This window comes from Nannospalax galili, unplaced genomic scaffold, assembly GCF_000622305.1.
Source record: "Nannospalax galili isolate Female #2095 unplaced genomic scaffold, S.galili_v1.0 scaffold1560, whole genome shotgun sequence".
Classification (NCBI taxonomy): domain Eukaryota; kingdom Metazoa; phylum Chordata; class Mammalia; order Rodentia; family Spalacidae; genus Nannospalax; species Nannospalax galili.
The window spans coordinates 279,065-295,127 of record NW_008346640.1 but is presented as its reverse complement, the minus strand read 5'-3'; the positions used below and the strand labels follow the sequence as shown (position 1 = coordinate 295,127).

Genomic DNA, 16,063 nt, shown 5'->3' with positions numbered 1-16,063 from the left:
TATCATGAAAACTAAATGAAGGAATTCAGCCCAACAGCTCCTTGGTTCTGAGATACTGGGAGGCAAAGTTCTCAGACCCCCTTGGTAATGAAGGAATTCAGCCCAACAGCTCCTTGGTTCTTCAGAGACAGGGTAGGGCTTAACTTTATCTGTGTAGTTTATTTTTGTTTCCAAATTGTAAGATTGAGCAAAACATTATCTATTCACTTTTTCTTTCTCACAGTGGAGCTATTTAACTTCACCCATATGCCACACTTGCTATACTCTGTTATTAAATTGTTTTTATCATGAAAACTAAATGAAGGAATTCAGCCCAACAGCTCCTTGGTTCTTCAGAGACAGGGTAGGGCTTAACTTTATCTGTGTAGTTTATTTTTGTTTCCAAATTGTAAGATTGAGCAAAACATTATCTATTCATCGGAGACAAAGAGAAAAGACTAGTCGATGAAGGCACACCCATGCTGGACTGACGGGGAGGGAAGCAGAGCCACACAGCAGGTCTATTACAAGGCTCACTTCTGAAACCTGGATGTTGTGTGAGCAGAGACATCTAGATATGTGTTTATTTTGAAGAAATGATCTGAAGGCAATATTATTTGCTCTTTTTATCAAAAAAGAAAAGAATGCATCTTGTAAATGTGGACTGACTCGTATTGAAACAGGGCACTGAACACTTGTATTGCAGCCTTAAAGAGTCACGTTTTCACTGCAATATTCGATTTTGTAAACTACAGTCTGCAACCCAGCAGACCATGACTGAATGCCTTTGAAAAGTTGTAGATTACAAACATGAAATCACAATTAATATCCTCTAAAAGTAATTTCAGAGCTTTCACGTCTTAAAAAAGGACAATATGTATGCCTCACAAGGTAATGCGGCTAATCAAAAGGAGAGTAGAATTAAAGTATTTACACAACGAACGATTCCACAGAAGTCATCCCGTGTAAGCTGATTACATCCCACGCTGCTTTTAACAAATGGTACCAGATTGGATCCAGCCATCAGCACTTTCAGAGACTCTTTAAAAGCCATTTACGGGTCTTTAAATTCATTGTAGGATGGCATTCTTCAGGTAGAAAGTGCTGGTGATGGCAGAGAGTGTCAACACAAGGTACCCGCAGGAGGAGAGGAGGCCAGCCCTTCCGGTAACTCCATACTGGGCTGTACTTGGAGCTGGAAAGAAATGGAAAAGTTTAAATCAAAATCTCATGCCTGTATTTCATGAACTTGACAACATTGGACAGGCAGCTGGATAGACTGGGGAGAATCCGGCTTTGGGGAATTAGGTTCATATCTGATTTGGCTCTTGGGACATGGGACCAGCTGACTCAACCCTGAGGTTTGGTTTTCTGGAGGAGAGAAGAGAAAGGTGCAATCCACCTGGCGTGGTGAGCTGGGATGAAGCAGGGATAGCACATCACCCTGGACCAGACATCTGCTGATCACTCAACAAACGACCACTGACATTGTCTTTTTACATGTATTGTAAATATTCGCACTCCTAGGCAATGTTCACTCATGCATACGTTTGTAGAGCTTTTGCTAATTAGCCAAATACTGTATTCAATGATGGAAAAAGAGGTTTTCTTTACAAAGAATTTGTTTTCTCTGTGTGTAGGAAAAGATACTTAAACAATAATAGAATACTCAGAGTGTTAGACTTGCATATACAAACCCTAGTGATGGAAAAACAGTCACATGAATCTGCCTGGGCAAAGCAGGGAAGATTTTTTTTTAAAGTTTTACGGAAGGGAACTGACATTTGGATACAGGGACTAACATGGTGAAGGCATGAGGTAAAGAAAGCAGGCTTGGGTCTAAAAGTAGATTGTCTTGCTAGGTCAAGACATTTGAGGCCGGAAGGGGAGGGAATTAAACCAAAGCCTCTGGCAGATAAAATGACCTGGGTTATAATCCAAACGGTTTACATTTTGATAGTGAAGGATGGTTTGAAGAGTTTGAAGCAGCCAAATGTGAAACTGCAAAATCTATGAGAGAGCACAAGAAGACTCTTCAAGTTCATCGAGCTTAGCATGTGCCTACGGCCCACCAAGAAACACCCAGTTTCATCCCTATATCCATAACTCAGATCCAGGAGCAGTTTCAGAGGGAGGCAGTGAGTTTGAATGACCAGCGGGTCACTTCTAATGAATGTTTCAAGATGCCGTAACAAGAAAACAGAACACCAGGTAGGACAGAAGTACACACTGAAATCGCAGTCTTTGATCAAATCGTTCACCTGGGCGTTACTTGGACATTTTTCTATGTCCAGGCTTCTCTCAGGAAATACAAACACGAGTGAATTATGAACTGCTGGTAGGTGTTTGTAGGTCTCTAAGAAAGTAAAGCTGAGAGACGCACTAGCCTTCATCAGTCGGGAGATTTCTTGATGGAGCAACTGTTGATTCTAGCTGAGTAGGAATCCAGCCCTGAAGTTGCTATTTTTAATAAACAGCAAGAGCAGCTTGGAATGCACGCAGGTGCGTCAAGTCGAGGTTGTAATGGACACTGGAGGAGAGTAGGCCTGCAGCTGAGAAGACAGCCTTCTCAGTGTCTGGGGCCTCAGAAATCCAATTCAAAACACTGTATTATCTTCATTTTATGTGTATGAGTGCATTGCTGGCATGTGTGTAAGTGCACCAGAGTCGTGCAATGCCCACAGAGGTCAGAGGAGAGCGCTGGATCCCCTAGAGCTGGAGTCAAAGACGGTTGTTAGCCGCCATGTGGGTGCTGGGAATCGAACCTGGGTCCTGTGCAAGAGCAGTCAGTGCTCTTAACCGCTGAGCTGTCCCTGCAGCCCCCAGAAATCGAATTTAAAATCACAGACTTCCTTATTTTCTCTTGACAAAGGCCTAGAAGGATATTTTAAAAAATATGTTTGTCAATAACTGTTTCAGGGCTTTTTTTTAAGAATCTTGAGTGGAATGAAACTAGTTTAATAATGAAGGCACAATTATGAAAAATATAGAAAATGGTTTTCTAAAAGTATTTGAAACTAATGGCACAACACAAAGGTTATTTTTATTTTTCTTTAAGAACCCAGAAGACTTCTCTGCTCACCTGCCTTTAACCTGCCTATCAGAGCAGCTTTTCTAAATCCCCACACCCGTAGAAGCTGTGACCGTCCTGCTTCCTCAGACCTTCACGTCTGTCCCCCTCAATGTCGCCTTACTCTGTGAATATGTGTTCCTACGTTTGTTTCTAGCACCAGCGTATAATACATTTCTGTTCATGTTTCCTGATACAAATTCTGGACACATATTAACTGCTCAAGAAATGATCAAGTGAGCAATTCGATTAAATCTAGAATTTGCAATTTTAACACGTGCTTCTGTCCTACAAAACTGGCATTCTTCTGAGGCAGGACACATGCCTGCTTCTATCCTAGGGTGTGACTGACACCCGTCCCTTCCTTCATTCAGTAAGGGTTGTTGCTATTGTTGTTGTTTTGCTTTTTGAAAGAGTCTCCCCATAGTCCCATCTGGCTTGGAACTCACTATGTAGACCAGGCTGACCTCGGTCTCAGAGATCTGCCTCTGACTCCTGAGTGCTGGGACTAGAGGCGGGCCACTGTGCCTAGCAACGTAGCACATTTTTATTGAACTATCTCCCAAGAAAAGTTCTAAGTGCCTGGGATGCTGATGGTTAGTAAAATAATATGGTCCTGTTACTTAATTCCACAATGGACATCCCCATATAATGTGGTCGTCTGTTATTTAAATCCACAGTGCACATCCTCATACAATGTGGTCTTCTGTTATTTATGTCTGCACATCCCCATAAGAGGTGGTCCTCTGTTTAAGTCCACACATGCCCATACGATGTGGTCCTCTGTTGCTTAAGTCCACACATGTCCATACAATGTGGTCCTGTGTTACTTATGTCAGCACACCCCATACGATGTAGTCCTGTGTTACTTATATCAGCACACCCCATACGATGTAGTCCTGTGTTACTTATGTCAGCACACCCCATACATGCTCCTATTTTGGCATCTGTCCCGATGTCATTTCTTTCTAATGCCTTATCTCTTTTCATCTCACATCTCTTTTTTTCTCTTAAACATGATATTTTCACTAGCATATTTTAAAATTGACACTAGCTTACAATGAAAATCGTATATTTCAAAAAATTCCACAAATCAATGTAGCATTTATTTATTTATTATTTATTTATTTATGAATGGGATAATAGGATTTTAGCTCTAAAGTAAACCAGAAGTGACTGCCTCCGTGTCACCAGCAATTATTAGAAGCAGTGGATTTCAGAGCAAGTATGGACAATCGGTTAAAAAGAGATAAAGAAAAGCAGAGGGGGAGGTCTTATTCCCACTGGCTGAACCATCTGCCACCATTTAGACTCCCCAACTGCACATGGAACATCTTCAATTCACAATATACAGACGAAGATGCATGAACTCAATCCCCTCCTTCAACAAGAACTCACCCTGGAGCTGGAGAAATGACTCAGCTGGTATGTGCCAAGCTCGAGGACTTCAGTTCAATCCCCGAGACCCTCATGTACATGCAAAAATACAGGTGAGTGTACAGTCAGAGGGCTTCCTAAAAGGCACCACAGGAGACTAGTTCAGGCAATAGATACCAATCCACCTTGTACAAAATGCGATGGCGTGGTCTATACATTTTAGTACTTATGTATACCTGGCTGCATGCAGACTCTTGCTGCAACAGGCCATCGCCACAAGGGTTTGCTCTCACTGACTGACATTCACCAAATATGATTTTCTTAGGTCTGACTGTTGAACTGAGTGTTTGGAAAACCAGTCCAGTGTTATTAAAGATATGGATTTGGATTTGGTTAGCATGTTAAAACCCACTTCACCATCGCTGTAGGAAATTAAACAGTCTTAAGATATTATCAGAAATGAGCTTCAAGACAGCGCATGTTGTTTAGGAAAAAGCCTCAAGCCAAATGAAGCAGTCTTTCTCCATAACACTTAGAAACCTGTAACATCATATTTGTGCGTCCTAGCCTGATTAAACCAGAAATGTGTTGAGGCCAGGATCATTACATGTATACCTACGTGTGTATCTTTTATATTTAGTGCTGATTGCAGAGTACAGTACTTAGCAGCTGGTCAGCTAGTGTTTACTGAATGACACGTGCTCCGTAGCCATTCGGCCCACTCTGAAGCAAACCACGGGAGGGGGAGGCATACACCTCGGCTTCCTTTGCAGAACACTCGTTCCTCACCCACACTGGATCTGCCCTCCGGCCCACCTCCCTTCTCACCGACCCTGGAATGCCCTATGGGACTGACACAGCGTAGATAACACAAGGGGATGCTCAGGCTGTCTTCTGTGGGCCTGTGCAGGGACACCGCCCTCCTTCAGTTGGAGCTTATCACACAGGAGTGAACATCCTGCGCTCGATAACAGATTCTGCTGCAGAAGACAGTGAGCGCAGATGAGCCTGAAGGCCATTGGGTCACCCCGTGCTGCTGGGACACAGGGGTGCTGAGGCTGTGTTTAGTCATGGGAACTAGGGTACTGGCGGTCACTCTCAGTAAGAGGAGAGAGGTCATGTGACCAGAGACTGAGCTGGGCCATCTCATTCTGCCCAAGGTGAGAAGCCATGGGAGAGTGTGATCTTTCAAAATGGCGACTTAGTCCCCTGTCTCCATAGCACTTTCTGCCTAGCCTGACAGGCCTTCTACAGAAGGAGCACATTTTTACCTTATTCTTAACAATTCTATGCGCTCAGTTCTTTTTTGACATCCTTTAGCCGCTGGACGCCTGGCTAATCTCCTACTGTGGGGGTATAGCGGGTTCTTGCTGGTTCTCTCCATTCCTTGTTTGTGGTAGGGAATAGCATGGCAGGGTGTTCAGAGCAGCCAGAGGCTGAGTGTTTCTCAGGCATGGAGACCAGCACCCTCACCCCAGCCCGCCTTCTGTACAGTGCGAGCCTCTGGGTTTTCTCCATTTTCAACAGAAGATCAGTCTATCTCTCATCCTGTCCCATCCTGATCATCACTCCAAGTCCCCATCAGCTGCTCCACAGGATGCTCAGCCCAGCAGTATTCTTGCCTATCGCTCTAGAGTTTATTTTTAGGCAGGAGCAAATATAACTGAAATATTTAGTTTTGGTACAATACCAATTGCTCGCCCAGGCAATTTCCCTAAATCACTCATGTTTTAACCAAACTAGCTTTGACTCATATTAAGATTCCTGTCCCAACCTTAGGTAGACTTACCTAAGCTACATTAATTCTGCTTCCACAAGACAAAACTGGCCTCATTCATACCTTAGTGGGAAGTGAATGATTTACACCAGATTAGGTTTTGTGCAAAGGAAATGATTGATGGGTATGAAAAGAAGGACCCTGGACTCTGAGGAAGCACACACTGGTTAGATCACGCCGCAGTGTCTCACACAGGGAGTGTGGACTTTGCTCTGAAGGTAGTTTTGTCCTGGCTTAAGGAATAATCACCCCTACACCCTCATCAGGTGCAGGACATCCAGAGACTCTGATTGTATTTCATAATTATTTCTTGTTTGCTTTGTTTGGGTTTTGACGGGGTCTCCCTAGTGCTGGCTGCCTGAAAGTCACTAGGGCGACCAGGCTGGCCTCCGTCTCACAAGGATCCTCCTGCCTGCCTCTGCCTCCTGAGGCCTGGGATTAAAGGTATGCACCACCTCACCTGGCATCATTTTTTTTTTTTTTTTTTTGAGACAGGCTCTTGCTATGTATGTAGTCCAAGTCGGTGTCACAGGGGTGGCAATCCTCCTGCCTCAGCCTCCCAAGATCTAGAGCTGGGGTTTCTTGCCCTCCTCCCTACGCTATGCATTTGCTTGTTTCTGAGAGAGGGTCACATGTATTACAGGCTAGCCTCAAACTGGCTGTGTAGCCGAGGATGACTGAGACCCGGTGGAGTAAAGAGTCTAGATTCCCAGCTTGCTTTCTCCCTCAGCACACCTTGATTATGCCAGGCCCCGTCCTGGGCATACAGGGAGATTAACATGCAGTGGGCCACTTTGCAAGCAGCTCTTAACCTGCCAGAACACAGCCCAGTTTATGAACCACAGGGGCTCCTCTAGCATTTAGCAAGAGAGTAAGGGGACAGGCCGAGGGTCCCTGTCAGTCAGCCTTCCCACCTCCTGAAGACAGGCTCGGCCTAACAGGAGCTCACTGCTGCACTATTCTTAAATTAGCAGCCCAAGGGCATAGGAAAAACCAAGCACCTAGAGATGTCAGCATGGGTGCTGTTTGGGCTTTCACAAACATGAAACTATATCAATTTTCGCCCAAGGAAGTCCTCCGCATTAGTTACTTCTGTCTCTGTGACGGGCTACCTGGCGGACTAACTTAGGGAGGACGGGTTTGTTTCCATTCACAGTTTCAGAAGTTCTGATTGCTCCTGCTGGAGAAAGTGTGATGCTCAGTTCACAGAGGTGGGAAGGGCGTGGTGTCTGGTGTCCCCATGATAGTGAGTCAGAAAGCAGGGAAACTGGCCAGAGCCAGGACATGGAACCTACAAAGTCGGGCCACTAGGGATCCAGTCTCCAAGAAAGCATTACCTATTCCAGGCTCCTCAGCCTTCAAATCAGCCCAGACCAAGTGCTCAAGGCAGAAGTCTGTGGGGAAACATTCTGATTCAAGCCATGGCAGTCCCTGTGTTGTGCAAACTGTGTGGAGAAAGCTTAGAGACATTGCCCACCGCTGTTTTTCTGAGCAACAGCATTCTCCAGCGTCTTGATCTTACACTGTTACTTCCTGGCAGACCACCACCCTCGAATCTCATTCTGCCCAAGTTCCCAGTATGCCATTCTCTGTCTATGCAGCCTCAGTCAATTGGGGTTTTAAACATGTCTCAATCTATAATATTGTCCATATTCAGAAATACAGCATTTGTAGGTAAATACTTTATCTCAACAGCACAGGAAACTCCCCATGACCATCACCTCTAAATTAGGGTGGAGAGAATTTCAAAAGCAATTGCCCTAAAGAGAGAGCCCCTGCTATCTTTTTCTGTGCATTCTATTCATGGAAATAAAGTTTCAGAGTTAGAATTGCTCAGTAATGTCCTGCAAAGAGACTGGAGTTTGTTTATCCCTATAGACTCAGAAGCATTTTGCATGGGCGTGGGCACTGTTCTGTTAGAGCAAGCTGTTTTGCATAATTCTAAACCGCTTTGAACTTGCATGGTCCAGTCACGCAGCCTGAGGCAGCTCAGGTTGGTGTGCACACATCTTTTCTGTATGTACCCTGTGTGTACATTTTCCAGTGTGTACATATGTCACTACGTACAGCATATATAAAAATACAGTATGAACTGTCTTTAGTATGTAGGTTTTAGTTTGGACCTTTGAGGCATTTTCTTGCTGAAAGAAAGAGCTTTTGTAGAAATAAAAATAGAAGCCCAGCTGTGTTTTTAAGGTCACTAATTGTCCCTGCCGCCCACAGAGCTGTGCCTCCAACATGACATTGCTAGTGTGGAAAGAATCGGGAGAACTTTCAAGCTGTAAATTGGCGTTTCGAAGATTCTCTCTCTATGTATGGCTACGCCAGTGTGAAATGATTCAGGTTTTTGTACAGCGACTCCGAATGTGGAGTTTTAGTGGTGACACTGCCATGCTTTATTCTTGGCACTTGTTAGGAAAAGCATTCCAGACCAAATCTTGTCCTGTCTGAAGCCCTGTTCTTCCCACATTATGGATCAAGAGTGTCCTATACCTTCTGAGGGACTTCTGGCTTTCCGCCTTCCTTGAGAGGCAGCACTGATCTGGGCCCTGGTTCTCCCTGGTTTAAACATTCCTCTCCTCATGCTCAGAGGGCTCCGGCTGCTCCCAGGGACTTCCTGACAGATGCCATCATAGACTGGCCATCAACAAAGTCCTGATATGATCCAAATGGCCTTGTATGGAACTGAGATCTTGTGCAGAGCTCTAGGCCTTTTCTCCAGCCTGGTCCCTGACTGTGCAGCCACGTTCTGCAGAAGACACAGGAGAAGGCTGTCCTCTCTCAGGACACAGCCAGGCCTCTGTGGCCCTCCAGTCAGCGTTTGTTTGAGAAGGCTTCTGTGTCTCTATGGCCTCTGGACATTTAAGTTATCAGTGAACCTCAGTTCCTGTAATTTTTTTTTTTTTTATCATTTTTACTTGTTTTTTAAGATATATTTTATTTTTTATTTCTGTATTTCATGCAGAACATCTTAATCATCTTTATAATCCCTTCCCCACTGGCACCCTCTCATAGATGCCCCCCATCCCCGGCCACCCACCCACACACACACACACACACACATACATAGACACACATAGACACACACACACACACACACACTGGAATTAATGCATTCTTTGATTTGTGTAAGGTCTAGCCAGTCAAGTTACTGTTCCAGACTTCCCTCAGTGCAAGTCCATCTACTGGGGTCTAGTCAGCCTATCTAGAGTCTCTCCCTTTAAGAAAATCAGCTCTTCCTCACCCATCAGCTTTAAAAATCACTTTATTATAAGGAACTCACAGATAACCTCACGTGGCCTGGACCAAACACTGCTTCCCATCTGAGCGAGCGCCTATGCGTTGCGAATGACTGTTCCGAAGCACTCAAGCTTTGCATAGGGGTTTATACTTCACTAGCAACTACATTTTCCTGTATTTATCCACCACAAGGAAGAAAAAGTCATGACACAGTTAAATCTAGAAACAGTCAGCTTTATATCCTCTTCATGTGTCCTTGCCACTTCCTCCTCACCCCTAACGTAACCCTCTCTTGACCTCCTAAATCTTTTACTACACCCACACTTGCAGCTGTTTACATGGACACGTGTACACATTATAGAGGAGAATCAGAATGTGAGGGAGTATGTGGTTTTTTTTTTCTTTCTTTCTGCATTTGGGTGACCTTACAATTATACATTCTAAGTTCATCCATGCTCTCTGTATATTAAAATCACAGCCCTCCCCAAAGCTACCAGAACTCTAAGGGATGTTGGGGATCAGCTAGTGTAACCCCTCAGCTGTACAGACGAGGCAGGGGCGGGTTCAGTGCTGTGCTTGTTTCTGATGGAGGCATGTCCCCCCCACCCCCACCCAGTCCTCCTGTAGCTGAAAATTACTCATTTCTCTGAAAAGTGTAAGCCAAGGGCAAGACCAGGCGCCCTGGGAAGAACGGGTGGAGCTTCCCGGGAGGCGGAGACTTAGTGAGGCAGTGAGATTGGAGTGGTTAAAAGCATGTGTGGGGCCGCTGTCCCTTGGGGTATGGACACAGGATGGGACACTTAAGACCATGGGTGCAGCGTGTGACCGCTAATGGATACTGCAGGCGGAGCTTGAATGATCCGGGATCCTGAGAAGCTGTTTCATCATAAGTCACTCCTTTCCAAAGTCATAAAGCGGCTGCAAAACCCAAACTAAAAATGCCTGTGAGTCCTGGGAAAAGGGGGAAATTTACTGCAGCACCTTCTCTGTGTGGCTGTCCCGAACCTCACCTGCCCTCACTGGGCTCAGTCCGCCCCTCCCCCTTCTCTCATAGCCATTTTCTTTGACCTATGCTTTACTGTTCCCAGTGCATCTCCTTTAGTGAAGCCTGTTTCTTGAGAGCAAGGACCATATTTAATTTACTTTCGATCAGGAAGTTGGCACTATCAAACATAACAGACTTAAATTATAGATGCATTGTTTTAATTTCCGCATCTCTACGAGGCTTCACTCTGTACCCCAAGCAAACAAGGAAACATTATGAGAAGGAAAAGTTGCAGTATCAAGAGTTCAGGATTTAGAAAGTAATCCCTAAGGGAGAGAAGTACCGGGTCCCTCTTACTACAAAGGACAGTCCTGGAGGCTGTATATCCTAGCCTTCAAGCCTGCCTTATCTGCACAGGAGTTTTCTCAGCTGACCTAAGAGGACGTCATGGTCCTGATAGATAAATGAGAAAACTAAATCACTTGGCACAGTGTTGATTAAAGTGCTCATCCGATGGTGGCTTTAAAAATGTACCAACATTCACACAAGAGTACCTGTGAAGGCCCCTGCTGGTCCGTGAAGAGATCACCGTCTGGGATGGGTCTCGTGTATCAAACGGTCTAGAAGTCTGAGAATGCAACAAACGGAGCTGTGTCACAGCACAGTCTCCATCAGAATCATTCACGTCTTCTGGAGGCTTAGGCCCAGAACCGGAGCCTGTAACGCCGAACCATCTCTCCAGCCCTCTTCATATGCCTTCTATCTGACTGACTTTGGCTTCCTATTGAGATCTGGCTCAGGGCCACCTCTGTGACACCATCCTGACACCTCCCTGGAGACCACGCAGCATGCATGATTCATCCCTCATGCCTCAGCTTACGGACCTGCCTCTTCACTTGAACTTGTAGTTCCTAAATGCAGAGCCCATGCATTTCCGTCTAATCTTTCTCTCCTTCCCTTGGGGCTTCGCAGTGACTATGTGCATGATAAGTACTTAATAAGTACTGTGCGTTGTATAGTGACATGAGAGAGAAATTTTTTAAATGCTGGTTTTACACAGCATTTGTGTCCTGAGTTAGATCGTCCAGTTGTTAGTACTTCAGCTGTTGCTATGCCAACCAGCTGTGTGTAGGGCTCACAATTCTGAAGTAGGTTCCCATGGTGATTTAGAGGGTCCCCAGCAGAATGGAGCCCAGCCACCATAGCCAGCACCAGTTCAGTGACACAGCTTTGGCCCGGATTGGATTTCGTCTCCAGTGGTATACCACTGTGTCTTGACACCCTTCCCCAAATAACTGCACGTTTTTCCTTGTGGGGAAAGTTGGATGAAGACAAGACGCTCACTTGACAAGAAAAAGAACAGATTATAAATAAATACTGCTTCTAATGTAACTTCATATTCCCCTAGTGCACGGTGCTCTGAACAGAGGAGGTGTACAGTAAACTAATTTTAGACAAAGAAATCAATTGAAATAAGCAGTTACCCCCTCTTTGACACCACTTTTTCTGGCTAACAGTATTTTCACAATTGCCTCCTTTTTGTGAGGTTTAATTCCTGCATTAAAAATACTATAACTTCCCATCTTAACAATGATAGAGGGGTCTTAAAATTTTAATTATATCTTATTTTCTCCTTGTAGCTATCCTGAGGATGTCACTCACCCACAGCCTTACACTACCGTCCTGCTAGCCCAGCAACACTGTGCAATAAAAGTCCTGCCTGCTGCTGTAGTTCTTAAGTATTTAAAGGCGCTCATAGGATCTGGCTTCATTAAGACTCAGCTGTAAAATGCTCTTTCTTTAAGGTCTATTTCTGCCTACTGTGATCCAACTTGTAAAATGGGAAAATGGGAAATACAGTCATTAGAAATGGAACTTGAGGGCATGCACACACACAAATCACGTAATTCTCTCCCAAAGAGAAGTCCAAAAGATGAAAAGAAAAAGAAATTAAATTTGTACAAGGCCTGTGGCACTCAACAGCACTGAACATAGACTTGATGGGTTTTTAAGGATGTTTATAACTTCCTGCCAAAACACAGATTGCATGTAGCTCATGTCATTCTGGATCCTGGTCAAGAAGATTTTAAAACATGGGGCACAGTGCTTTTTAAACTTCCACATTGAAATGCCTTACCTCTGACTTGTGCATTAACATTACTGTTTAGAAGGCATTTTGGCTAAAACAGAAATAACATTTCCTGCATGAATACTGTTGGTCTCTTGGCCTTAGGCTTTATACCCACAATTCCTTTGGTCATAAAACATTAGGAAAAACCCTGGCCCTTTCCTAAGTTAACGATTGTTTTTCATTGAAAAATGCCTCTGTTTTAGCAGTAGATTATTCTTCATCTAAATGCACACAGTAAACCTAAACTTTGAAAACTGATCTTTTAAATCAGAAAAATCTTTCCTTTGGAAACAGCTAATTTATATACTGATGATCACACTATGTGTCCACTGGATGCTTATTGAACACCTACTATGCGTTAGGCTTCATGACTGCTCTTGGGTGTACACAGATGGGAGAGACTTGGTTCTTGGCTTTAAGGAAATTAGAGTCAGTGGATAAACTTTCTACTTGAGCAGAAAAGGATCCAGTTTCACCAAATCACGTAGTTTTAGAATTCTGTGCTGAAGACTGACTTTGGAACAGTCCATTCTGGCTTTGCCAAGGTAACTAAATGGGAAATCTAGCAAGAAAAAGTAGCTCTGGACTCACGTCTTTTTCAAGTCAGAATGAGACCTGAAAGGGAGGGACAGGCCTGGGTTCAACCGCACTGCCCATGCTAATTCATTTAATGTCTTACTTCAGGCTTTCATAACAACGTTGCTTTTTAATATTAAGTGTAGTAAATATAATCCTAAAATATCTCTATGTCTAATATGATTAAAATAATTTCAGTCTAGAAAATTATCCAACAGAGACCCATTTAACTAAGGATTTTATCCCATAAATAAAATATAAAATGAGTTTGTGCTGTATATTATGCTGGAGGTTACAGAAGTCTGTTTTGAAGCCTTAAATGCTGAAGGTAATCCCTAGGACAGACAGTGGCTGTGTACCTTTTTAATATTCCACTACGGGATTCACCTTGGACCGTTTAGTGTTTCAAACACATGAAACAAATAATAAAGATTTCTTAATTGGATTGGAGCAATAGCTGAAAATTTGTTTTACTGGAACTTTATTTTGCATTGATTTATACAGGAAGAGTTCTGCCTAGTGTCAAAGTGCTGCTGCTGTGTGTGTCTCCCTGTGTCGGACTCCTGTGTTTCTCAGGTGCACCCACAAATGCACAAACCACCAAGCAGAGTCTCTGCAGAAGGTGCAGCTCTGTTTCATGTTTGTTTTTTCAAGGCAGGGGGCAGTTTGGGTCTTACTCTTTATGATGAGGTCAGAATGAGAAAAGCTGGAAAATGGGAGCGGAATGAGGGGATGGTGCATTCTAGAGAGCAGATCACACTTTAAAATGACAACTGTGTTGCTTTGGTGCTATCGCAGTGACTTTCCTACCTCCCAGCATGCCACTGTCCAAGGGTGATTTCTAATGACACCAGGGCCAACTTCAAGTATGTATGTTTTAACACGTGCTTTTCATTTTGCACTAAATTTAGCTACGATTGCATTTACTGGGGACATTTGGAATCATTACAATTGTCAAAAAGAATTTCTTGAATTCTCTGTAACTTTATTTGGAAGACTTAAAGGAATCACACATTTTGGAGTATTCTTAGAATCAAGTCATTATAAAATGTTCAGGTTATATAACTGTACTTGGGTTAACTCTTTTAAATCATGAAATTAGCATTTTCTCCCTTTAGTGGTAAGGGAAAGGATGTTAAATGTTAATTTCAGTGTTATGACCCCCACCCCCTCCAAAGATACGGTTCTAAGAAGGGTCAGCAAGCCCAGTGAGTTCCCTGCGGATCGTCCTCAAATCTATATTAAGCTATTTTTTTTTGTCTATGCTATTTAAAATCCTGATATTCTCAAACAATCTGGGTGATTTTTCTTTTCCTTTTTTTTTCTTTTCTTTTGCAAAGTTTCAGCATTATGGCAGCCACCAGCTTACAGAAAAAGAACATCTTGTCCTAATTTGTAAAAATTAGAAATAAAAAAGTCGTGAACAATGGAAAAAAGAGGTTTTCATCAATAACATCCCTGTTTATTACAGAGCAGCACAACCGTTTTGTTTGGTTTTTGGTCTTTTTGAGACAGGGTCTCCCTGTCCTGGAACTCACTATGTAGACCAGGCTGGCCTTGAACTCACAGAGATCCACCTGCCTCTGCCTCCCAAGTGCTGGGACTACAGGCGTGAGCCACCATGCTTGGCTAATGGGTTTTTTTTTTTTTCTTATTTCAACTTAACATTGAAAACAAATCCCAGTTCCCCCACCTCTTTGATGCAGCTGGCTGCACTGTATATAGTGTGTAACCTACAAGAGTGATGTCTGTTGTTACAGACCGCCTTATTTGTGTATTGAAAGTGCCATTCAAATTGGCACGGTCCAGAGTGTTCAATGAGATGCACACATTGACTACTTTCACTACTTCCACACTCCTGAGTGTTTTCTTAAGATTTTCATAATACCATTTCTTTTTTCTTTTCTTTTTTTTTAATTCCTTGGGAACAATTTTATGATTCCTGTGAAATCTCACAGCCAAATGCCAAAGATAGGGTTAGGACTCTGGGTCAAGCTGAAAGTCTCCTAGGATCAAGGAAGTCACCAGAGTGAATCTCAGCAGCTCTAGGGAAATAACCCAGGAGAGGCTTTGTTTACTGACAGTGAAATGGAATTAGGTGTGAGGGACGTGAAGGATGCTGTCAAGTGAAAGGGCCCCAAGGAGAAAAGAGAAGATGGGATGGGTTGGGGGGGGGCTGGTCTAGAGACTGCAGTGCAAACCTCTGTCACATCAAACATACTCACTTTGGGTCCCTGCAGATGCAGGTTCTCATATTGGGTATTTGAGTTATTTCCCATCCTAGGTGTTTACCAAATTATAGGCACCTGCTAAGTCTACTCACTTTGAAAGTCCTTAAAATACCTCCTCCACCATCAAATTGCATGTGGGTTGTTTTTTTAAGGTTTCGAAAAGAAATTATGACAGTAAAAGATAAACATTTTATATCTTGATCACCAAATCATGAAAAGAATAGATACCATGAACTATTTTAGAAATAAAGGATAAAACAGTCTTTCAAAAATAAATTTGGCTCTACTTCTTCTGTCCCAGTTAGAGGTACATGAACACTGATTGTCTGAATCCATAACCTTGCCATCTCTTCAGTAGGGGGCAGTGACCAGGGTCATTTTCCAGCTGGTTAGACAAAATACTGGAAAGATCTCTTTTACTTCGGATTTAATTCCCGAGGTGTTGGGTCCTGAGTCAAACAGCTACCATGTCAGCTGCTTTAAGGCAGGGCAGGTAAAGCACATTACAAAATAATTGTTAATTTAATTCGTTAGTCCTAGCATCATGGATATACCTCTCTCCCCTTCTGTTTTGCCAAAACAAATTATATTTAGAAAGTTTTAGATATAAATAACAGAATACTGAAGGATAAGCCTCAAATGTCTATCCATACAAGGTTATTTTAATGCTTTCGAGTTGCTGAATCAGAGATGTTTG

General features: G+C 43.3%; 1 protein-coding gene across 1 annotated transcript in view; it reads right to left on the bottom strand.

Annotated features, from left to right (window-relative positions):
• Positions 1-212: 212 nt before the first annotated feature.
• Positions 213-16,063, bottom strand: part of LOC103742095 (neuronal growth regulator 1) — a 280,876-nt gene continuing 265,025 nt past the window's right edge. The window contains exon 5 of the mRNA XM_008843070.1: positions 213-1,174. Within this exon, the coding sequence (XP_008841292.1) occupies positions 1,050-1,174 (125 nt within the window). The 3' untranslated portion in view covers positions 213-1,049. The remainder of the gene's footprint in view (positions 1,175-16,063) is intronic.